Below are 24515 nucleotides of genomic sequence, written 5' to 3'. Positions count from 1 at the left end.
ATGACTTTGCAAAAGAACATTATTTTTGAATTCCATTGCATATATGTTTAGAAAATTAAAATTTTGCAATGAAAACTGTAAAGAACCTGAAACTGACTAGACTTAGCAATAAGATTCTTCTGGAGAAGGGGAGAGAAAGGGGTAATATGAGTGCTGAGAATTTAGCCAGGCTTTTGTATTTCTTCTGTTTTATAACTGAAAACACTACTTGACAATAAAGTTACTTTTCTTACATATGGCCTGGTGGAATCACACACATCCTTACTCTAAGTTTGACATGTTCAACTATTTTTCTTAACTATGAACTGCTTTTACACTCATTTCTGCTTTTTCCTACAGAGAGGACAGAACCTCCTTTCACTGTAGATTATCCTTTGTAGTTAGGTCAAAGCAGATGGAGCTTTTGTTAGAAAAAGGAAATTAATGAATCTATTTCACACATACTGTTTTATTATCATAAGTCTTAGAAAAACAGTATAACTCAGCATTGTGCCTTGCTAGCAGTGCCTTGTCTCACGAATACCTTATTAATAATGCTGTCAAAGGCCTTCTGTAGCTTGTTGTGTGTCAAGGTAAGCTTCCTGAAGTCTCGATGTGCTTCCAGTATGGGAATGACAATTTTGTACACCTCATTCACAGTTTCATACAATCCCCCCTTTTTTTGAAGGAAAAAAAATAAAAAGAAAAGAAGAAGAAAACAAATGAGTCTGAAAAAGAAACTAGATCTCCATTAATGGCCTGTCTGAAAAGGAGATTTATGAGACTTGCCTTTTAATTGCTGTGTCGCTTGTTTTAGCTCTCTAAAAACTAGTAATAGGAAATGGGTATTTGGGCTATTAAACCCAAATTCCTGTGTAGAACACATGGTGTCAGGGGCTAGAAGAGTTAGAAACACAAGCAGGCGGAAGGAAATTGATTTGTTTAGCATATATGGTTCAGGGCAAACAGAGCTGCACCTGGACAAGAGGAACCCAAATGGTGTCTTTAGAAATGCTAAAATCATACATCCTTTTTATCACTACAGCAATGTGATGAGCGACTTGAATATTCAAATCAAGACACTTTACGTGGTAAGTGTAGCTTACGAGGCTGATGGCTGTGTTCTGTGTAAAAGAACAGGACTAACTCTCACGTGCTTTATAAAACCTATAGCTTAAACAAGATCTTTTTCTTAAATGTACTATCCCATGGAAACATGAACAAAAAGACTTGGTTCAAACCTGGGACAGTCACTTTCTGCTGATGCTGGCTGATGGATATATGGCTAAGCTAAGCTACCTGAAAAACCTGGCTTAACCTGTTTTTTTTTTTTTTTAATCTGGTTGAGGCCAGGCTGGATTAGCCATTAAGATCTGTCTCAGTCTCTTGCTGTTTGCAGCAGAGCAGATCTTTGGAGTCTGGTTTAGCAGTAAGACTTTGTCACCCTGTGTGCAGGAAAATAAGCTTTGGATCTGGCCTTGATAGTCCCACTCCATCTCCTTTTGATTTTGGCCCTCACTTACCGTGCTGAAGAGCTCTGCTGCTTGTTCCAGCAGCCCTACCAGGCCACCTTCTGAGAAATACCTCCCAGAACAAATACCATCTTCATCAGGAGACAAAACGTCATCTGAAACAGCAGATTCCTCCAGCACATTGGATGAAATGTTCTAAAATACATCAGAGCAGATCAGATACATGTATCAATATTCTTATCATAAAGATCGAGACAGAAATTATTTCAACATACGTACATGACAGGAAGAAGAATGAGGTTATACAAGTGTAGCTGGGGAAAACACAGTTAAAATTCCATTTAGAAGCGAATGTAACATCATAAATCCCTGCAGATGGCAGATGAGGAGTTTTGCTACAAGAATCCTAAATTTTCTTTCTCATCTCAGATTTAAAAAACAGATTTCTGATCAGATTTCAGATTCAGAATTGTTGTTCCACATCGCTAGCAACTGGGACTTTTCCCCTTGGGTTTTGTGGATATATTTATTTCTCCATAGGTGAAAGTTACGCCACTGGAAGGGTGAGCACAAAGCTCAGGACAGCATTCACAATAGATGAATTTATCTGAATTTCAAACAGAGGGAAAATTGCAGCACATTTTAGCACACTCATGCCACTTTTTACCCAACAGTCTCACTGAAGATAGTGACCTTAAGCAGCATTAGCCTCCCTGGTGCATGCCTTAAGGCAATTCATATAAGCCATGCTGCAGCTCATTTTCTGTTTTTCCCTTTCTGCGGCAGTAGCCATTAAAGACTGTTTTCACAGAATGACAAGGTGGCCTTTAGCGTCTTTTTTTTAAAAAAAGTATTTATTTATTTTCTTTTCAGCAAAGGGAAAAGAGTCCAGAGGAGTGTTTTGCTTACGAAACTAACCAAGAAAGTCACAAAATCTCTTCTTTGCCTTTAAAACTGTAATAACATCAGGCATATGTTTACATGTTTTATGGTCCACACACTCCAGTAGGACAAAGCCTTCATGGTGTACTCCTAGTGCTTGCATGATCCTTTGCAAAGTGGGTATGTCTTACCCACCTTTTGCTTTGATCTATCTTTCATATTGAAGAATTTTATCTGTCTTTTGTATAATAAAGTGTAATAAACTTATGTATAATAAGTTACCATGTTTATCATTAGCAATTATTTTGCACCTTTCAGGCATAATTTACTCTAAGGAAAAGAAACACCTGTGTAAACTCAAGGGTCTTTACTGTGATTCGTAGTCATTATCATCATGTTAGATATGACTGCAACCTAGACCCCTAAAATAGCACAGCTGAATTAGGTTGCTGCTGAGCCCAGGCTAATTAAATCTATGCCTCCACAGGTAGACACACAGTCTAAGTTATTCTCTGGTAATATAAAAGGGCTTTAAAATCAGTCCATAAGCAATTAATACTCTCTCTAAGTCTGCTTTATCACTTGCAAAGGGGATAGTGTAAATGCAAATCAAGCTCAAAGGGAAATTCACTGAAAGTGATCTTATTCTGATTTTGAGGAATGGTTTTGATTGCACATATACAGTTTTGCCTGGCATAATATACAGAAAAATGTTACTCTACTGACAATCTTTTTTTTGGATGCTAACAGAGTCACTGCAGAAGACCTAAGTCAACTGGTTTAATCCTTTTCTACCTCATTTTACTCATCTGTGAAAATCAGGTAACACTTCTGCTCATCCAGAATAATCTTTTTTAAAACCTGGTATTATCATTCGCAATTCCACAAGTACGTGTATATCACCTATATTAGTTAATTTCATATCTGAGATAAATGAAGAATTGGACATAAAAAGAGCCAGTGAGTGAGACCTGAAACTCCAGATAAAGCTGAGATAGTATGACTAGTGTGTCTCTCTCTTAACAAGGCCATCTGAACAAGTTTGTGCTCCAAAACAGAAACTTGTTTGTAAAGAATGGGAGCTCCTCTCTTGAAAGGCTTTGTAAAAATGTAAAGTGTTATTATAGTTAATTATTGTTATTGACCAAACTGAAAATCCAAATTATGCTGTCAGATAAAGAGTTGTGTAATTTGGTTTCTGGTCATTATGGTATTTCATTACCTCTCTCCTATGATGCAACCATTCCTTTGGCAAACATCTATTTATACAAGCATTTTGATGAGAGAGGTTGATCTGTTGCTTTTAAACTTCTGAGCTTTTGCTTGCCTAGTGCCTTATAGAATAGACTTCAGTTCCATAAAGCAACTGTAAACATACTCATTCGTGGCCAGTCACCTAATCTGGGAGCAATGGAAGGAGGAACTGCATTAGAGTCAAGTGTGTGAGATTCCAAACATGCAAGGCAGGTTGGGAGCAGTAGGACATTGGGAAGGGAATGCATATTTCACCTATATCTAAATGTATGTAAATAACAGTATGTAACAAGTAAGGAGAAAAGAAGAAAATAGAAGAAAGGAATGGAAGTTGGAAGTGAAATAGTATTCAAAACTAATGAGGGTTGCAAAATGGCAGAAGCATAAACCCATGGCCAGCAGTTTAGCCAGCAAAAAGACTATATATAGCTATCTTAAGAATTTAAGAATAACACTGGTCCATCGCCTGATCGCTAATGGGTCATTTACTATTCTAAAAGTAAAAAAGCCTCAGGTGGTTTGGTTATAGCAAGGGATGATGAGTCTTGCAACTACTACTAGCGCTAGCCAGCTCAAAAGCACCTGGACCATAAAATGTACTCCTCATCAGTTTAAAAGAGCTAAGCAAAAGCAGTGAATACTGAGTTGCTCTATTTTTCAGAAAACTGGGGAAGTTCCAGAGGAGGAAATATGCTTTGAGGACCAGATTTTTTCTGAAAAGTAAACAAGATGAGCAGAAATAAGGTGTTGTTAATTCATCTACATCAAAACCAGACTATAGAAACCTGAAACTTTCAAAGAGATTACCATGTCATAAAGGCCATAATGTCCAAACAGTAGATGTCTACATAACACCTGAGTTGATTCTGCAAAACATTTCCACTAATTAGTTGGAATGACTCATAATCATTGCAGCAAACACTCTGTGAATAAACAATGGTACTCATTGGTCTTAGAGAACAGTGACAAAGAAGGAATCATCAACACATAGGAATATTTTAAGGGTTTAGACATTTCTATTTTTAATGATGTGCAAAAATAAAAGCAGTAAAATCATTGAATTTGCACATGAAGTCTGTTGAGGTAAGATTGACCAAAACTGTATAATCTGATAAATCATGTGCCAATATATGCATTTCAAAACATCTGACAACACTTACAGTTTTATCTACATGATGTAGAAAAGAAGCATGAAAACCTGAGAAAACTCTTCCAAAAAGATCAATGTATTACTGAGTAAAGAGCTCAACAACACCAAAAGAACCATCAGAATCTTTGGAGGGATAATCTGAGAGACACTTTCCAGGTCTAAAGAATTTATGGGACATTTTTACTTGACTTTGATGTGAATGCATGTAGTCTACAATGATGGTGTCATTTGTTAGTCAAAAGAGTGTTGGTTAGTAGCTGGAGGACAGTCAAAAATTGGAGAACAGACTAAAAAAATGAAGCAGCTTCAATTACCTCGATTATGAGAAAGAAGACTGAAAGATACATCTGTGACAGCTGATAAGTAACAGCCCTGGGAAATGAGATGTGATAATGGAGGGGTTCTACTTAGCAAAAAAGAGATTACACTACCCAATTGCTGGAAACAGAAGTCAGAGACAGATACTGAAGTACTAGTTTTCATCAGTAAGGGTAAGTCATTGAAACAACCTATCAAGAGTGGTGATGGATACTCTGCCCTCGTAACTTTTCCTTCCCATATATGCACTTCTGCTTTGCTTGACACAAGAAACAATACACACACCAGACTAGGCAATCTTAGCTTTATGCTGTCAGAGCTTGGTAGGCTTATCTTACCTGAAAGCTGACACTCCCCACTGGGAGATAGTTTCGATCTTCAAGCATGCTGAGGTACTCTGCCACTAGTGCTGCAGCATGGATCAGACACATGGCTGCTTCTGTGTAGCACTTCCTCTTGGTGTGCTTCTCTGCCATGTTCTGAAGCCATGTCAGCCTCAGGTCGGGTGATGTCTGGTATCCTTTGGCAATTCTAATAATACAGGGCAAAAAGGAGGTGTGAGTGATCACTTCTCAAATAACACGAAGAACCTTTATAATTCTGCACCTGGCTTGAATGAAAGGAGGCATCTCTATACTTTGTATGATTCACTAAGCACAGAGTAAAAGAAAAGTTTAGGCAGGGGTAGGCAGGACACACAGAGGCTATGAGGAGAGTAAAACTGCTGAACCTGATACTCTTCAGCATTCATCAGTCCGTGACTCCCATCCTTGCCCATGTCTGTGCCCACCTCTCAGTGGGTTCACTGTAACGGGCGCACTCCCACAGCCTGGGCCTCTTATGACAGATCAGCTGGACAAAAGCAGGAATGTACACCTACAGAACAGCTAGAGGGTTTGTGCACAGCTCATCCCTAAAACGTACAGTTCTTCACTGCAGAATCTCCTCAGCAGCAATTCTAAAGAAATTTACCTGTACATGAGATCCATGAGCATCTCTGGATCTTCCTGAAATTCCCTCATTTTCACTGTATCTGACAGGATGCTGTTCAGATTACAGAGAAGCTCCTCTACCTGCAGAGATACAAAGATCAACAGCATTCCTCAGGTGTTTATTTTTTCCCTTCTAGAAAAATAACAATGTCTGCACCAGATTATGCTTCTTTCTTTTAGTCTCTCCCACCCAAGGAAATGTCAGGATGCTGAATTGCTACAAGATATGTTTCTTTTCAACTTTACTGAATGTAGCAAATACTGCTGGCATAGCAAATCTTATACACACATTTTAATTAATCAAAATGAGCTGGAATCCTTTGATCTGTTTCTGAAGGAGAAAAAAACCCCTCAAACCCCAATGGTAATGGAGGTCAGATTTAGTCGATCTACAATCTGATAACAAAGCAGATGTTTTTGTAAGTCTTCAACACAAGTTGAGTTATCATAAGAATTTTAGCAAAGCAACTGACAGTTATCTGAAATGTTTTTTGTTATTGCTGCTGCTGCCTTATGAACTGACAAGGTGAGAGAAGTTTCCATGATGCTACTTGTCCAAAAACATAAACCAAAGTCCATCTTGGGAATCTCATACACATTACAGTTCCTGATGGGGTGTAGAAGAAAGTTGTACATAAATCTAGTTGTACATAAATCATCTTAAGAGTTTGTTTTGTTGAATGATGTCTTCTGTTTCTCCCCCACTTACTGTTGTGTTGGAAATAAACTTAGGCAATAATGTCTGCACCCTTACTTCCACTGCTTCAAAAGAGCGAGATCTAGTACTTGCTCCTAGCCTCTTCCTATGTGAAAGCTCCTGCTAAAAGCCACAGGTGTCATATAAGATTTGACCTGAACAGGAAATGGAGTTGCCTGCATATCCACGTCTTCCTCTGCATAGGCAAGGATGGTTCGCAAAGAACGCCGAAGGAACCCCTCATTAAACTCAGGTGATTTTCCAACCAGAGACGCCAGCGACATGGTCACCTGCATCTTCACTCTTGCAAAATTCTTTCAGAAAGAAGAACAGAAACATGAAAGAACAATGTCTGTGCTGCATCATGCCTATCAGTTCACATATCTCTGTGTCTACTTTATAAACCAATTCTGCTTTCTACCACCCACAGGGAATATGTTAAAATCACTGCTAACACAAGTGGCCTCTGATGCATCAAAGCCAGTCGTCTTTTACCTGGTGTAGCCAAAGTTCCCTAATTCTGACATGTCTCTACTTTGGGGCAAGAAGGTTCCTTGGAATATATATGCTTGCTTGAGACAAGGAGAAGTCAGAAGCATAGGCCAGCTGGTGTGTAGATCAGGCCACCCAGAGCAGAAGGAGAGGAAGGAGGACTGAGAAAATGTTTTGGAAACAAGTTAGGAGGCAAAAGGCCTCTGAAGGTTTTACCTAGTGATGCACTACACTTTCCTGATCATGGTGTCTGAGAGGCAGAATTTGCTCCTGCAAAGCCAAATCTTTTTACACATTCAAGGCTTTTCAAGCAACAACTAGGGAAGAAAATGAAGATCAGATGCTTCGCAAAATGCTAATGCATGTCCTTTTATGTTAGGACACTGTGAACCTGCATGCATAACAAAGGTATTGTGTTCTTTAAGTGTGGTAAGAATCAGAACCTAGTCCTAAAGACCAAAGGGCCATCCCATTAAAGCTAGCATGCAGTAGTTCACTGAGGATGCAACTGCATTAGAATAGAAGTAGTATAAGTTTCAGTAGTTCTGACACTGAAGTGAAACAAAAAGCCCAAGCTGTGACAAAGTTAAGAGTATTACTTACACAAGATGTATACATGCAATATGCAATATATATAGTCCCTGCTGTCAGAGGCCTAATGCTGTTCCATTACAAGATGCATGTATATATGTTGCAGAAAATGTAATATTTTCCTGAACAAAACAATGAATGATAATTAAAACTACTTTCTCCCTACACTTCTGGCACTTCTTCTGGCTCAAATGTGTGAAACAGTACAACATACAACTATTTATATGCAAACATGTTCCTTTTGCTATCACGACGTCTTCCAAACCTGCCTGGACAAGTTCCTGTGTGGCCTACTCTAGGTGGTCCTGCTGTGGCGGGGGAGGTTGGACTAGATGATCTCCTGATGTCTCTTCCAATTCTTAAGATTCTGCGATTCTGGGATTCAGATTCAATTTATCACAAAAAAACCTGGCACAAAACATACTGCTGTTCTCAAAATCTTACACTGGTAGAGCTGAAGCTGTATCTCATGAGGAGATAAAGAGTGGCACAGGCTTGAGACCGTGTGATATCTATACTGCTGCTGCAGTGGTGGAGAACTCTTTGACACAGGTCAGCACACTGTTCAACCTCCTCTTCAAACAGAAAATCTCCAAACTAAGGGAGAGAAAAGAAGAAAACATTAAACACTCTTGTTTCTGGCCATTTAAACATCATTAGCTCAGTGTACAAAAAACACATGACTCAGACAAAGACTAAGGTTTGCAAAACCCTACATTTTATATCTTTTTTTTTTGACTTCTGCTTACTGCAACGCTACAGGTTCCATTTTTATCTTCTTTCTACAGAGAAGAAGAGTTTGAAAACAGTCTTTGTGTTTTGAAAAAGAGTAGCAAAAAGATACAGAATAAAAGAAATTCTCAAAGTCCCAGGGCTCCAGGAGATTTTAAAAATACCAAATGTTGCAAAATTCTTAGAAACACAAAGAGTTGCTATTTTCAGAATATATAATGGTTGATGACATATGCAAACAGTTGCTTAAGCATAAGGAGTTTTGCATCACTGCTCTACCCTTCTCCAGCACTCCAGTGTTCTATGGTGTGCCACAAAACCTCCATCACCCAGCTTTCATGTCAGACTCTCCTTTATAATGTAAAGACCCTCCACAATGCACATAGCAGACAATTAACCCAGAAGATTGGGTATCTATCCTAAGAAACCCTCACCATAGACAGCACAGATGCACGAGAACCCTATACACAAATATCAGACTGATAAAGGTGTGTGAGCAGAACTCAGGATATTATTTCTCATTTGCAGGTCCATCTCCCAGTTTTCAGTAGTTCTTAACTCTATTATCTCACTGTTTAATGTCTTATTTATATTACAAGCTTGCTGGCAGAGGCTTCTATTCTTCTTATTTGTAAAATAGCATCTATATACCTACAATGTAATAGAAATAATTGGAATGATTGCTTCATAAAATACAGAACTGAGTCAGCCTAACTAGCAGACCTATTTCAATGAGAATCACAATTGCTTCACAAAATTCATTACTGTAATTGGAATTTAGCTTTCAAAGATTAAGTACAATGAAAACATAATTATGAGTTTCATAACTGCTCAGATATCTACCCTATAATTAGGCTTTGTCAGCTGATCTGCATTTAACAGCAGACAGGCATTAAATGGACAAGAGTATCCTGTTTGTTATTTGCATTCTAAAGTGGTTTACGTGAACAAAAAAGATCAGAGATTTTTCCCTTTGTGGAACTGCTTTTCTCTGTAGGAGAACAAATCAAACAGGTTTTAGAGAGTCCTCATGAAACACCTAACCCATTATTACCCACATTATGAAATGTTGGGTCAAATTCTGTCATATATTTTCTTTAATTTTTGATACAGAAATGAGAGATTAGGATTTGGCTTACTTTTCATGTAGAATGAGGATGAAATCTGTCATCTTAGAATCTACACAGAATTTTGGAACCTATCTTAGAAACCTAGAATGACTCTCCTGATCTCTGATGAATTAGCTTTGTTTTCTCTGCAGCTCATCTGGTTGGATATTAGTCCTGATGATTGTCGTGGTTTGGCCCAGCTAGCACAACAGCACCACGACAGTTTCTCGCTCGATGCCCCCATTCACCCCCACCCTCGTTAAGATGGCGGAGGACCCAGTGAAATGGGAGTAAAAAGATAAGCAAGATTGTTGTGGATTGAGACAAGGGCAGGGAGGGCTCACTGCCAATTATGGTTCTGGGCAAAACAGACTCCAGTACTCGACTTAGAGAGGAAAGTAGGAAAGTTTATTCTACAAGAAACAGAACAGAATAAAAGCAAAAAGGGAGTAGGATGATGAGAAAATTACAACCAGCACTTTAAGATCTCCCTCCCCCATCCCTCCTTTCTTCCCGGGCCCAGCTCACTGCTCCCGATATCTCTACCTCCTCCCCCCGCAACAGCTCAGGGGGGCAGGGAATGGGGGATGTGGTCAGTCTCTCACAGATGGGCTTTGCCGCTTCTGTCTTCTCAGATGAGGATGACTCCTGGCATTCTTCCCCTGCTCCAACACGGGGTTCCTCCCCCGGAACACAGTCCTTAACAAACTTCTCTGGTGTGGGTTGTTCCCAGCAGCTGTGGCTTCTGCCGATACAGGTTCCCTCACACGGGACACAGTCCTTGGTGAATATCTCTGACGTGGATTCTTCACCGCGGTTGCAGTTTCTGCAGTTGTAAGGTCCCTCTCTCGGGACAAGGCCTCCTCCGGCCATAGTGATAAAGGGCTCCTCCTTCGGGACAAGGCCTCCTCCGGCCAAAATCACTGTCCCTGGCTCGGGGCCTTTAATGAAGTGAATCGCTGCCCCTGGTCCGGGGTCAGCTTTAGCAAAATGAGTTTCTGCCCCTGATGCGGGCTCATTATCAAAATGAGTCTGTACCGCTGATGCGGGGTCTTTAAAGAAATGAAAATAAATCTCAGCTTCACCAGGTCTCTCCATAGAATGCAGGGGGGTCTCTGCTACAGTACACCTCCTCCCTTTCATCACTGACCTTGGAGTCCGCATGGTTGTTTCTCTCACCGTTCCTACTCCTTGCACCACCACCAGCCAGAAGAAGAGAAGAAGGGGCAGAAGAAAGAAAAGAAGATGGAGGAAGACACCTCCCCTTCCGGCTTCTTCTTAAAAAGTGATCGTGGAGGCGTCTAATTGGCTCAGCCCCAGAAGTGGGTCTGGCTCAGAGCTGGGGAGAGTTGTGAGCAACTTCTTACAGGAGCCATCTTTGCAGCCCCTTCCCCCTTACCAGAAAAGGCTGTCATGTCAAACCATGACATTCCACCCCTCGCCTTCACGAATTGCTTTTTAAGGAGGTGTTAAAAATCCACCCCTCGTCCCTTCACCAAAGGTAGAACCACTTAAAACCTCAATAGTCAGCAGTACAGTTCATGTTTTGCCCGTTACCACTCCCAATTAGTATCCTTGTCTCAAATTTAATCTGTAATGCTCCAAGTCCCACAGACTCGGGGCCCCACGTTGGGCGCCAATAATGTCGTGGTTTGGCCCAGCTAGCACAACAGCACCACGACAGTTTCTCGCTCGATGCCCCCATTCACCCCCACCCTCGTTAAGATGGCGGAGGACCCAGTGAAATGGGAGTAAAAAGATAAGCAAGATTGTTGTGGATTGAGACAAGGGCAGGGAGGGCTCACTGCCAATTATGGTTCTGGGCAAAACAGACTCCAGTACTCGACTTAGAGAGGAAAGTAGGAAAGTTTATTCTACAAGAAACAGAACAGAATAAAAGCAAAAAGGGAGTAGGATGATGAGAAAATTACAACCAGCACTTTAAGATCTCCCTCCCCCATCCCTCCTTTCTTCCCGGGCCCAGCTCACTGCTCCCGATATCTCTACCTCCTCCCCCCGCAACAGCTCAGGGGGGCAGGGAATGGGGGATGTGGTCAGTCTCTCACAGATGGGCTTTGCCACTTCTGTCTTCTCAGATGAGGATGACTCCTGGCATTCTTCCCCTGCTCCAACACGGGGTTCCTCCCCCGGAACACAGTCCTTAACAAACTTCTCTGGTGTGGGTTGTTCCCAGCAGCTGTGGCTTCTGCCGATACAGGTTCCCTCACACGGGACACAGTCCTTGGTGAATATCTCTGACGTGGATTCTTCACCGCGGTTGCAGTTTCTGCAGTTGTAAGGTCCCTCTCTCGGGACAAGGCCTCCTCCGGCCATAGTGATAAAGGGCTCCTCCTTCGGGACAAGGCCTCCTCCGGCCAAAATCACTGTCCCTGGCTCGGGGCCTTTAATGAAGTGAATCGCTGCCCCTGGTCCGGGGTCAGCTTTAGCAAAATGAGTTTCTGCCCCTGATGCGGGCTCATTATCAAAATGAGTCTGTACCGCTGATGCGGGGTCTTTAAAGAAATGAAAATAAATCTCAGCTTCACCAGGTCTCTCCATAGAATGCAGGGGAGTCTCTGCTACAGTACACCTCCTCCCTTTCATCACTGACCTTGGAGTCCGCATGGTTGTTTCTCTCACCGTTCCTACTCCTTGCACCACCACCAGCCAGAAGAAGAGAAGAAGGGGCAGAAGAAAGAAAAGAAGATGGAGGAAGACACCTCCCCTTCCGGCTTCTTCTTAAAAAGTGATCGTGGAGGCGTCTAATTGGCTCAGCCCCAGAAGTGGGTCTGGCTCAGAGCTGGGGAGAGTTGTGAGCAACTTCTTACAGGAGCCATCTTTGCAGCCCCTTCCCCCTTACCAGAAAAGGCTGTCATGTCAAACCATGACAATGATATAATTTAAATTTTACTTCATGGAATCTGTGGAATCCCAGGTATTAAGATTCCTAATCAAAATCAGAACGTATTTGAAACGTAATGGGTGAAATTGTTTACCTTTTTATTAGTAAATCTAATAAAAGTAGATTAGTAGACTTCTGAACCCACAAGATTATTCAGATTCAGTGATTCTACTTTGTGTGGCCAATTAAATGACCTTGCAAATGAAACAGCTGTAGAAGACTCTTAACATTCTTATAGACAGGCATTTGTATTTACATATGCAAAACATATTTAGCAAATGACAAAGTAAAAGTGGTAAATTAATTGACATAGTTCTGCTCTAGAAATGTTGCTCTAATAACTTGTTTGGAAGCAAAAAAATAGAAGTATGTCAAGAGCATACCTTAGCAATGAGCGCTCTGAGTGTAGCAAAACAATGAGTCAGGTAAGTGGTGCTCTGATCACAGCCAAGAGAATTTACCAGGACCTTCAAAACTCCTCCTAAAAGATTGTCTCTGCACTCTGCTGCAAAGCTTGCCTAAATATGGAGGAGAAAACCAACAATAACTGCATGAGATAATTCAGCAATGAATTGGTATGTAGTAAATGAAGCTTTGCTCTCCTGTCCATAAGACACATCCGGGAATTTAGAGATTGCTGTTTTAATTTATTAACATTTGCTTCAGAGGACCTTCATATAACACTGTTGTAATGATTGGGAAGACAGAGGGGAGACTATTGCAAACATTTATCAATATCCACAGATCCCCTAATGCATTTTTAAGTTCAGCCAGCCTCTGCAGTGACTCTTCAAGCTCTGTCCACCTTTTGTGTACCTTGTGAAAGGTGGGCAAACACCATCCTTCCCCTTGTTTCTTTATGCTGTCAGTTACTGGACATATATGCTAAATAGGCACACTGGTATGCTTTAATCAAATGCAAAACCAAAATAGTGGGGACATTAGGTGCTATGAGTGGTGTAATTAAAAAAAATCACTCCCAGTATAACAAGAACTTAGTCACTAAATGCATTTCTATCACTGAGTTTTCAAGAACAAAGTTTCCTCCTTGCTATCTTTGAATAGGTATGTTGCTTCAACAACAGTATTCCCATACTTAGTTTGCAGTGACAATGATGTCTAAGCAGAATAAACTATCATAGTTCCACTGTTGTCGAAAGACTTGTGAAATTTTACTACATCTTACTTCTAGAAGTTAAGTCAATTCTGCACATTACATTGCTCTAGGGGGGAATATATCTTTTCAGCAAGACTCCAGGCAGGTGGAAGATAAATCCCTGCACTGAGCACTTTGTGGGAGTAAAGGTTAAATCCTCTTGTCTCACAGGATCATACATGCAGGTATGACCAAAGGCCACCCAACAATCAAGTTCCAAATTACTAATATCTTCAGATACATTCCTAGCATAAATTAAGGTTTATCTTCCCCATCTTTTTCAAACTCCAAGATCATAGTAAATAGAAATGGCTTTCAGCAATATCTGCTGAAGACAAGGGGGCAGAACTCCATTCCATACACCATAGTGCAATGCCCTACAGGAAAAGTGGCTTGTGGCAACAGTGCAAGCTAGGCAGCAGTTTCATCTCTGGATTCATTTTTCTTCTTGTTTTTCCCTTTCTTTTTCTTTTTTTGCTCCTCAAGATTATACAAGTTTACAGAAGAGCTCTAATTAAAACATCTTCCACTGCCTAACAAACAAAAGGACATATTAATCTTGCTTCCACTGACTTCTGAGGGAGAAGTCATTGATACCAAGCCAGCTTTGCTGTTCCCCACCTGGATGATGTTCTCCTGCATATCGAGAATGATCAGGTTAGCTTCAGTCGCCAGGTTTCCACTGATCAGAGCTTCTTGGTCTAGCTCAGCTTTTGTCCTGCAAAAGTGAGTTCTAATTAAAGCATGCACAGAGCACTCCAAGAGTTAGATGGCCTGCTCTTTAAATAAGGCCAAAACACAAATGATACCATTCTCAACAATCCTGTAGGAATGAACATACTCTTCAGAGGTGTTTCTTAAGAACTACAGAGTCAAATGAAGAAAGATGATACCATAGGAGTTCCAAAGGGTACACCTGAAAACTAGGCCTTTGGACACTTCAAGCACATGCTTCTGCTTCCTTAATGGCAACCTGTGTAATAGCTACTCTGCTCTCAATATCACGTCCAATTGTTCAATAAGCTATGCAGTAATTTCTGAATGCATTGACACAAAAATCCACAACAGAATAAAAGGCAATTGATCTAACATTGACAGTAAAAAAATAAAAAAAGAAAAAAAGAGAAAAAACAGTAGTCTTGGGCAAATGGGAAATTGCTTCAATGCCATGGCAGCACTGTTTCATGTGTGCAATTTAAAATGTTGATTCTTGAAACTGTTGACAGCATTAGACAGCAAGCCTGACAGCTGCAGGGTCAATACAACAGGGCCCCAGACCATTTAAGAGCGGATCGAAACATTTACAGAAGAGAGAAGGTCGTGGTAGTATAACACATGGTACCCTCTTAGCTGGAACTCAAGGATGAGATCTGGAACACAGCTCCTCTGCAGCTGAATGCTGTAAGCATAGGTACAGCTCCTAACAAAAGTGTATTTTCTGACATCCTTTCTATGCCAGAAACACAAAAAGATGGGTCTGTTCTTTTCATAAACTGTTCAGAAACAAAGAAAAAAAAGTGCTGTTGCATGGACAGAATCTCTTCTCTAGAGCTTGAGATTAGAGCTGCTCTGACTTGGGACAAAATTCCTAAGGTGTGGCTGATGCAACACCCTTACAATCACACTTCTAAGTGACTTCAAAATCTGTGGCTTTTTTGCTACGTTTGCTCAGCTTTTCTGCTCAGTGAAGTCTTGTCCAAAAAAGAAAACTAGAGAAGTAAAGAGTCGTACTATTGGGCACAACCAGGTAATTCTGGGGAGGTCTAGGAAAGGAAGTCAGGGCAGTCATATGATTATTAATTACAGTAACTCAAAGCAACAGAAGGGCCTGCCAAAAAGCTGGTGCTATAATCAAGCGAAGGATCACTAAATATGAGTAAGAACTGAACAAATTAAGCAAACAGCATAGGTGTTTGAACTGTTTCCAGCAACCACTTGGCCTTGCACATTAACATTGCTGACTGGATCCTCTCTGGTACCACACACAGGTTGTAACTGCAACAACAATCCAAAAGGATTCTAGATTGAAAGGGAAGCAGTCTGAGCAAGGCCAAGTGGCAACATGTGTGCAAACATGCTGTGCCACGTACTACCAGGAAACATCTTACTTATGAGACAGAGACACTAAAGAGATGCAAAAAAGATGAGAGCAAAGACCTCACATACCATACGGATAAACACTGGCTAAAACACAAAGGCCTGGACAGAATGTAGAGTTTTACTTGTGTAACCCAAAGTTCTATTTTGAGTGGTCTAACTGAACTACTTGTAAAGAGATACTGTAGGGCTGCTGCTTGAGGCCTGTTTTAGTCCAGTTTCTACAAAACTGTCTGGGCGAGAGCAAGCTGCTTTCAGGCCAAAATAAGAATATGCACACAGGATATGCACCTCTTCCAGCCTGGTACAGAAGATGGAAGGATTCTGCTTTAAAAATTTTTATAAATTCTAAATTAACAGTCTTGTGTTCAAAAATGTATGTGATAATTATGCATGAGTGTGAGGCTACAACAACAGATTTGACACATAGCACAAGACAATGTTCTCAGTTCAAAACCACACATGTTAAAGGACATCACAGGAGCTCAAAGCAGCTGGACTGATGAGAGGCCATTGCCTATATGTGACACAGAGGGGACTGTTTAGATAGTCAAAATTCAAGCAAGTATCTGTGGAAAAACGACACATCTCCTTTAAGGAAAAGTAACAAGTTCCATGCTTATAGAAACTTATCACAAACTGTGTCAAAGTGCTGTTAGTAATACAAATCATTCCCCAAACCAGTGTTTCACATAAACTAGACAGTGACTTGCCTGCTACCATATAGAGCTGATAAGGTGAAATGTATCGAGATATCATAACTTAAAACCCACAACAAGAAAAATATTCACTACAGAATAGTCTTCCCTTGCTCCTGTTAATAAGTCTTCTCAGTTTTAACCCAGCATGTCAAATCCAGTTCAATCAATTTAATGGGGCAAAATTTATGTGACAGTATTGTGTACAGTGAGGAGACATAGCAATACCAAAAGAAATGTACCAGTCCTCTGTGGAGTATTTGATACAACCTGTATGAATAAGTAGTGTTTACCACACTGCTAATAAGAAAGAAAAAATACATAGATAACTAAACTTCTCATTCAAGTATTCGTTATCTCTTTGTTGTGTCATAGCAACAGTTGGATACTTCTGCTACATAAACCTTTACTATTTCTGTCTCTTTGGCAGAAGAGAGAAAGGACTGAAACTGCTAACTTTGCAATAAAACAACCTAGCAGAAAGAACAAAAGATAAAAAAATGGAACAGTTTTATTCTAAAAAAAGCAATCTGTATTTATTAAATTACTTACTTATCCTGTCTCTCATTTGCCTGCCGCCAGTGAGTCTGCTCCTTTCTCCAGCGCAGGTTTTCATTTATCCCCATGGATCTGTCATTCCCTAAAAGTGCAACATATATCAGAAAGATTAAAGAAAAAAGGGAGACCTGAAGCCTGATTGCTCACTGAAAGAAGGAGATACATGTCTTCAGCAGTCTACTATAACTAAAACCATTCAATTTTGCAGCCTCAGGAACTGCATATTTTTTTTAAATTTAGGATTTTAGAACATTTGTCTTCCTAATGTCTTCAAAGATGAAAACAAAAATTATGCTATTTATCAAATGAAACAACCTTTTTTGCTACCAATAATTTGTTCTAACTGGTAGTTTTGACACCATTTCTTGGCTCTTGATTAGACACTAACACAATTTTTCAGAATGTCTTAAAATTTCTTAGTTGGCCTCATATTGTTCACATGAGAAAATCTCAGTCCTAGCTACACCTTGGACAGTTGAAAGGTAATGATATTTTTATCCATAGCAAAACCAACAAAAGTCTGCAAGAGAAAGGACTGTCAGTGAAAAATATAAGGGTAAAAATAGGGAGTGTGAATAAAACTCAACAAACTTGTTTATGTTTACAAACTCTTGAGATCTCCTTAAAAGACATGGGGGAGAGGGGTATAAAGTACCAGCTGGTATTCTGCAGCGCTTCATCATTTCTCCTCTGGCTCCTTCACCTCTCAGTAAAGCCTCTTCTAATCGGGCCTTAACATCTCTTGACTTCTGGAGTGCTTGGGTGCTAACTTTATCTGAGCTTTGTTTGCCCTGAAAGTAAAGTCAAAGCAATCAACACCAACGCCCCATCTTTGGACATGAGTCCAAACTACATCTTCAGAATCAGGCACAAGAAGAGAGATCTGTAGAAATGGCAGAAAGCAATGAAGATGACTGACTAACAAAGGCTAATTAAATGTCGCAGATACGGGAAGAGGTAGTATATGTACTGCTAATAAACACAAATATGTAGCTCAGTGCTACTGAGAGAGAACTTCAAGTTCAGAGAAAAGGTTATTTGATCCATTTCACACTTCAAATCCTTAGGAAAAAGAAAACAGTAAACCGACTTAAGACAACTTCATAGGACTTCCTCAAAGACTTTGGAAGCATTTGCTTCAAGCATTTTGCTTGAAGGCATCAGTTATTTTATATGAATTAGTTTTTCTACTTGTAGGATAGATTAGATAAAAATTGTTTTAAGAATTGTCAATAACAAACTTCCCCTGGACAGCCAGCAGGTAAAGGGAAAAAAAATTAAACTAAAACAAGACAACATAATCACATCATGTTTCACCTACCTTGTATTCAAAGCATGAGACACAAATGAAGAGGAGGTCTAAAATCCTGTTCAACTGCATGGATGGAAGGTCTGCAATCCATTTCTGTATTAGATTCTGATCAGCATTTTTCATGATCCAGAGGAAACAGATCAAAAGGTTGCGAGTAGTATCAGGACCTAATGTAGCACTCTGTCTGTAGGGCTAGGAGCACATAAACTAAATATCAGTTGAAAGAAGAAAAGAAGAGGAAGGTCATTCTGATGAAGTAACATTACAATTTAATATCAGTGAAATTAAATCCAGCACTGCACTTCAGTAAGTTTAAGCTCTTCCAGGTTAGACTGCAAGGCAGTTGGGGAGTCATAGCGGAACTTGCTGATCTGGAAAAGAGACTAGGTTGGGTGTGGAAATGGAAATAGGCATGTGGGAGAAAAAGTGAAACTACTTATGGTAAAGGAGTAACTAAATGACTAGAAAAGAAGGAAACAATATGAGGAATACAAGGTATTCTCACGGTATGGGCTACAGGAAACATAGTTCCTCATGACTGTGGTTATTAGTGGCAAGACAGGACAACAGGAGAGAACAGAGAAAGAGAAAAACAAACAAAAAAGGTGCCTATCAGAGAACTGGACATACCAGGGACACCAAGGATATTCCAGAGCTCCTGAGGTTGAACTGATTCCCTGCAATGGCAAGGGCTACATTTTGATTGATTGCACCTGCAGACTCTTGCTCTTCTGGGTTTCCTGTGCGTCCCTTTCCACTGCGGGCATCTGAAACTAGATTAGAAATATCCCATTGGAATTTCAGAAGCAATCCAGTTGTTGCCACTCATATATCACAGTCTTCCATTGGTGTGCGACCTAGCCAAACAACTGGCACCTTCAGCTCAAAGATGGTTAGCCTGTCCGATGTACCAAGCGCTGGAAGAGGTGCACACAGAGCAACACAGATTGCAAAGGCTGACAAATTGTTCAAATGAACACAGGGAAAGGAGAGGTGTCCAATAAGCATCATGGGTTCAGAGAAGCTAAATTATAAGCAATGACATCAGCAAACATAAGATTGCCTTTGAAGTTCGCAGCTAAACCAGTGTTTCGTAAAACTTGGGATATCCAGTTCCTTTGGGAAAGAGGATCAGCACAAAAACCACACATGAGTTTGGTGATATTCAACAAAGTATGTAGGTCTGCAAACAGTTGACAGAGACAGTATTGCTTGCTGGCTAAAGAAGAAGTTTAATTTCGGGAAGCTAGCTGCTTCTATTCCCAATAAAGTTGTTTCTACCTAAGTTTTGTAAAAATCTCTGATTTTGAGTGTCCATTCTGTGTTTTCCAAGTCACATTTTTCAGAGACGTGAGTGACCAGCCAGTCCTGGTGTGTTCAAAATGAGGTCAATGGCCTTTCTTAACAGATAGAAAGAAAGACATTCTAAAACCTATCCATACATGATACACTTGGGCTTCCTCATAATGTCTTCTTTTTATTTGTGGTATAAGGATAATACTTAGATTAGAAGAATGGGTGAGATCTGATTAGCCAATACATATTAAATACTTTTAACATTTAATCCTATTAGACTTTCATAGTTTTTTGTTCAGATATCTAAATGTAAAATATTTTCAGAACTAATGTCAAATTACATTCTTCAAAGATTGTACCTTATTTTCTTTATAGCTTTTATTTTAGTTACGGAAGCAAAATGCAATTTTCCAAGTAGCAGAGATGTGCTGTCTTGCAAAAAAAAGTCAAATAGCTACTTTCAGCAGCATCATAAGAACACACATGTAGCAAAATGCAAGGAAGCAGCTTAGATAACATTGTTTTAAATGGATCAATAATGTGCAGGAAAGTTTATAGTTATAACAGATGGTACAAATACTTTCCCTGTGGGATGACTACATTTGCCTGAGATTAATTTTGGTATCATGTTAATAGCAGTAAAGAGTAATAGAAAAAGACAGGAAGAATAAAATCAAAATTTTTAACTGCTATGTAACATGATACCCATATCACTGTTGTTTTCATCCCTGCTGGATATTTCTTGTAGTCTATGTTTGCAGGATCATAATATTTACATCAAGAAGTAGGTAGGAGTACTTATAGATCAATCTCTGGTCTATTTGTGAAGTTTTCTTGTCTTTAAAAATCCAGTTTACTTCTAAGTAAAGAAATACTCAGCCTTATTGGACTATGGGGAATTTTTGCACTTTAGTGCGATCTCTTTTATGTTTGATAGATTGTTTAGACAAGTCACTCTAAAAAGCTGAAAAATACAAAGGGAAAAAGGTCTTACTTGTAAAATCATGGAGCTGTGGCAGTGAATCCAAAATGATACCAACCAAAGGTAGATAGAGAGCTGCAATTTTAATCTTCACCTCTTTTTTGGAGCAACGTGGGTCTAGGTCATGGGAACTCAGCAGGCTAAGGATAGCACTGACAGCTTTTCTTTGCACCTTGCTAATCCTGTTAAGGCAAAAACCATTCATGGGCTCCATTAATGGGTCACACAGAAATTATTTACAAAAAAAAAATTGAGAAACAGAGCGGAAGTGAAAGAAACAAGTTAATATACCAATATCAATTAGATCATATCTTCCACTCTGAGCAGAGACTCATGTTCCCTTCAAAAGACAGCTGTCGTATCTCCAAGCCACTTCACCACAATCAAAGAGCAACCAAGTCCATAAAAATTCAATATGGTGAGGAGAGGTGCTTAAAGAGTAACACCTGTCTCTGCCCAAAGTTTAGCTAAGCTTTTAAACTGAGACAAAGACAGAGGTAATTTAAAGAGAAGAGCAACCAAAATTTTAAGTCATGTTCTCAATATATGTATTTACCTAATGCTAGTGCAACAAATATTGGAATTTTATTCACTGGGATCAACACGCTGCAGATAAAAAAAATGACTGGGCTATATTACCTTGTTACAGAGGGACTCACAGGACTGCCTTGGAATCAAACACTAATTGAATGACTTGATCCTGTTCTAAAATCCACAGAAAAGGATATAGAATCACACAGAATCTTAAGGGTTGGAAGGGACCTACCCCTCACTGTCTGCATCCAGCGCTGCTGCCAGCTCTGTGAAAAGCAAGCCTGTCAGAAAGTGCTGCTGACGGTATTCAGCTGAGAGGTCAAACATACCAGCGATCTTCTGGTCCTGGAAACTAGAGCAGGAGCTAGAGTTCTGCAGAAGTATGTCAGAAGTGTTAAAAGAATTGCCACTGAAATTACAGCTTCTTTAAAAGGTTGTAGTTACAGATGATGGAAAAGCTCTACCACAGGAAAAGTACAGACTTTGAAAGAAGGTCGGACATTTTGGAGGAAAACATCTGAGTGTGAAATAAAAAGCATCTAATTTCAAATGAGTTGCTTGCTAGGATGCAATCTCATCCTTTCCATTCAGTGAGACAAGTCATTTGAATTTTTTTGAGATGTAAAATTTCTACCCTGTACTCATTAGTTTGGACAGGACACAAAGCCAGAATTTTCTCCACATTTACAGCTCTTTACATTGCTCTTACTATTGCAGAGCTGCCATTGGGTATCATACAGCAAGAGGCTGCCTCTACATTTAGAAGGACCTGGGTGTCAGAAGCTCTGCACTTTTTCATCATCCATGATGTCTAGCACAGAAGTAAGGTCAGAAAAAGATGTGCAGACAGTGCTTCCTTTCACCCTGGAAATCCTTGCCTGAGCTTGCTGGCAGCTGGAATGATTTAGAGCAGCCTTCAAATTGCTGTAACTTACAGCTATGACTGATATACAGCCAACCCAGGAATGGAAAGTTGCTGCTATATATGTGTTGTGAACTTCTTAGCTTCCCCAATCATAGGTTTGTGTCACAGGTCATCTGGAATGTTTTTGTCCCCTGATCAGAGGAGCATAAGTCTTAGACTGTACTCCCCAGTGCAGCTACTGGTGCTTAAGAGTCCAAATTCTGCTTTTAATTTATATTCTTCAATATTGTCTCCAAATATTTCTATCAGTCACCTGGGAACAGTCCCAGAAAACAAACATGGGAAGCAGCGGTATACCACATTGTGGCAGCTTGTCTTCCAGCATATTGGATCAAATGATACTCATGTCTCTGAGGAGCACCCCATTTTGGATCCACATACTTAAGCCCATGGCCGTTTCAATCTCAGGCAGACAGGCACTGGTTGTGTGGAACAGCATTAGAGTAGAGCACTCAAGTAAATTTGGCTTCTCTCCAAGAATTTCAAAAGATTTATTCACAAGGCTGCATTTCTTACTAAAAATCTAACTCCAGCTGGACAGCACTCCTGCAGACAGATCAAAATTACTGCAAGGGTGGTCAGCTATCATATTAAATCATCCAAGGGCCACAAAAGCCTTATTGATTTGTGCAGGTTGCATTTCATAGGTTACTCCTAGAGGAGAAAAAGAGTTGATGATGTTGTTTGAAGAATGATTAAACTGTTGTCTGCCCAGCTCTGACTTGCTAGAACTAGCTGTAAGAATTATATTGACTTTTTTTTTTTTTTCCCCACTGGAGTAAGAAGGAGCTAAGAACAAAGAATACTGCAATTTGAAAAGGAAATAATACTGCTCTGGACAGCACTAAGGCCCAAAAGGAATCCAGGATACTGAAAATTGTAGTGCTTTAATCACTATGTAGTGATTGGAACTACATTCACTTGGAGACCAAGAAGTTCAGCTAAAGGGAAAATGCATAGAAAGTTTGCTGTGCGTTGCTGCATGGTTTAGTTCCCAAACACAGATAGTGAAACACACATTTGTGGTTGTGTATGGATGTGATATAGGTGTGCCTGTAACTCAGACTTCAGAGCCCTGTTCCTTTTAGACCTTCTATCTCTACATTAAGAGTCAGTTTCTGTTTGCCTGTATCCAGAGGGGAAAATATCTGTCTCATGTTAAGGTTTAACTTGTGCAGAAGTAATTTTGCAGTAGTACTCCCTTAGTCTTGATTTTTCTGCCCCTTTTCTTTCAAGAGGGAAGTTGTTCCCCCTGATCTAACAGTGGCTAACTAACCTGAATATCTGAACACATAGTAACAGAAGTCTTTCCCTGCATGTGTGCTGCATGTGATGTTTGTGCAACATCATCTAACGGACGCCTACCTGGGAGGATAAAGAGGGGGAGGGGGATGCTGGAGCAGATGCAGAAGTCATGAAGAAGAGGTTCAGATTGAGGTAATGCTCGTGGCTGCAGAGAATTCTCAGGAACTCTAATCTCATGGAAATCAGGGTGGAGAATGAATTCAGCTTGTTTGAGAGCTAAAAAAGCAAACAAAAAGGTCATGTGATGGGCATGCACTATTTAAATCACCATGCACTGAAATACCTTGCTTCCTGACACAGATATAGATAAATAGCCTGGCATGCATGAATATTCTCACTGGTTTCCTGGGCCTTGCTACTTTCCATTCATTAGCTGCTCCTTCTTTTTTAGCAGCAGTGATGTGTCTCTCCCCCACTTTCCAGATGACTTCACAACTTCCCAAGTGGCAATTAGATGGGTTTTCTTTCCTCCCAAAAAGAAACCATACAATATTTTTTCCCTTTCGCATAACATAAAGATTAAAACTCTCTGGAAACTAAGAAAAAGTCCTGATAGGCAACCCAGAGCATCAGTCGTCTTGTCATTTCCCTTCATATCAACAATGACATGAGTGGAGTATTGCACACACTACAGGAAACTGGGGTGGTAGACACTTTGTGCTTTCTCCTACCTATCTCAGCTGACAGAATCTTCCTTTGGAAGAAAAACTACAGCAGGTACATCAGGCCACAAAGCAAAAGGAAAGCTTTGCCTTTCAAATACAGCAAATAACTTCATAAAAAATACTGCACCATAATTTATTTTGAATTTTGGGAGGCTTATAAAGCAAGAGAACAGAGGTGGATAATTTTGGTTAAATCCCCTCAAATCTAAATACTGTCCTTACAATACTGGAAGACCAAAAGCTGCTCTGTATGGTCTGCACAGACTCTCCTGGTTAGGGATGTAAAAAGACAAAGGAAGTAAAGTTGCTCCATGGATACTCCGCAGTAGTGCAAGGTATGACATTTCTAAAAGAGTCTTTACCTCCACTCATTTCTCTTTTTTCCTGCAGATCACAAATCAAAAGCAGTCTAAAGTC

At 40.0% G+C, this 24515-nt stretch overlaps 1 protein-coding gene across 2 annotated transcripts in view; it reads right to left on the bottom strand.

Annotated features, from left to right (window-relative positions):
• DOCK8 (dedicator of cytokinesis 8) overlaps positions 1-24515 on the bottom strand; it is an 87774-nt gene that overhangs the window by 7459 nt on the left and 55800 nt on the right. For both annotated transcript variants that reach the window (XM_062017786.1, XM_062017785.1), the window contains 15 exons: positions 23494-23649; positions 21436-21575; positions 20682-20851; positions 19022-19164; positions 18401-18583; positions 17735-17870; positions 17074-17161; positions 14348-14444; positions 12954-13088; positions 8272-8424; positions 6900-7058; positions 6028-6128; positions 5394-5586; positions 1503-1646; positions 524-655 (listed from right to left, as the gene is read on the bottom strand). In XM_062017786.1, the coding sequence (XP_061873770.1) occupies positions 524-655; positions 1503-1646; positions 5394-5586; positions 6028-6128; positions 6900-7058; positions 8272-8424; positions 12954-13088; positions 14348-14444; positions 17074-17161; positions 17735-17870; positions 18401-18583; positions 19022-19164; positions 20682-20851; positions 21436-21575; positions 23494-23649 (2130 nt within the window). The remainder of the gene's footprint in view (positions 1-523; positions 656-1502; positions 1647-5393; positions 5587-6027; positions 6129-6899; positions 7059-8271; positions 8425-12953; positions 13089-14347; positions 14445-17073; positions 17162-17734; positions 17871-18400; positions 18584-19021; positions 19165-20681; positions 20852-21435; positions 21576-23493; positions 23650-24515) is intronic.

Source organism: Colius striatus, chromosome Z, assembly GCF_028858725.1.
Source record: "Colius striatus isolate bColStr4 chromosome Z, bColStr4.1.hap1, whole genome shotgun sequence".
Taxonomy (NCBI): Eukaryota; Metazoa; Chordata; class Aves; order Coliiformes; family Coliidae; genus Colius; species Colius striatus.
Note: the sequence above shows the minus strand (reverse complement) of the source record. Positions and strands in the feature narration are given on the sequence as shown.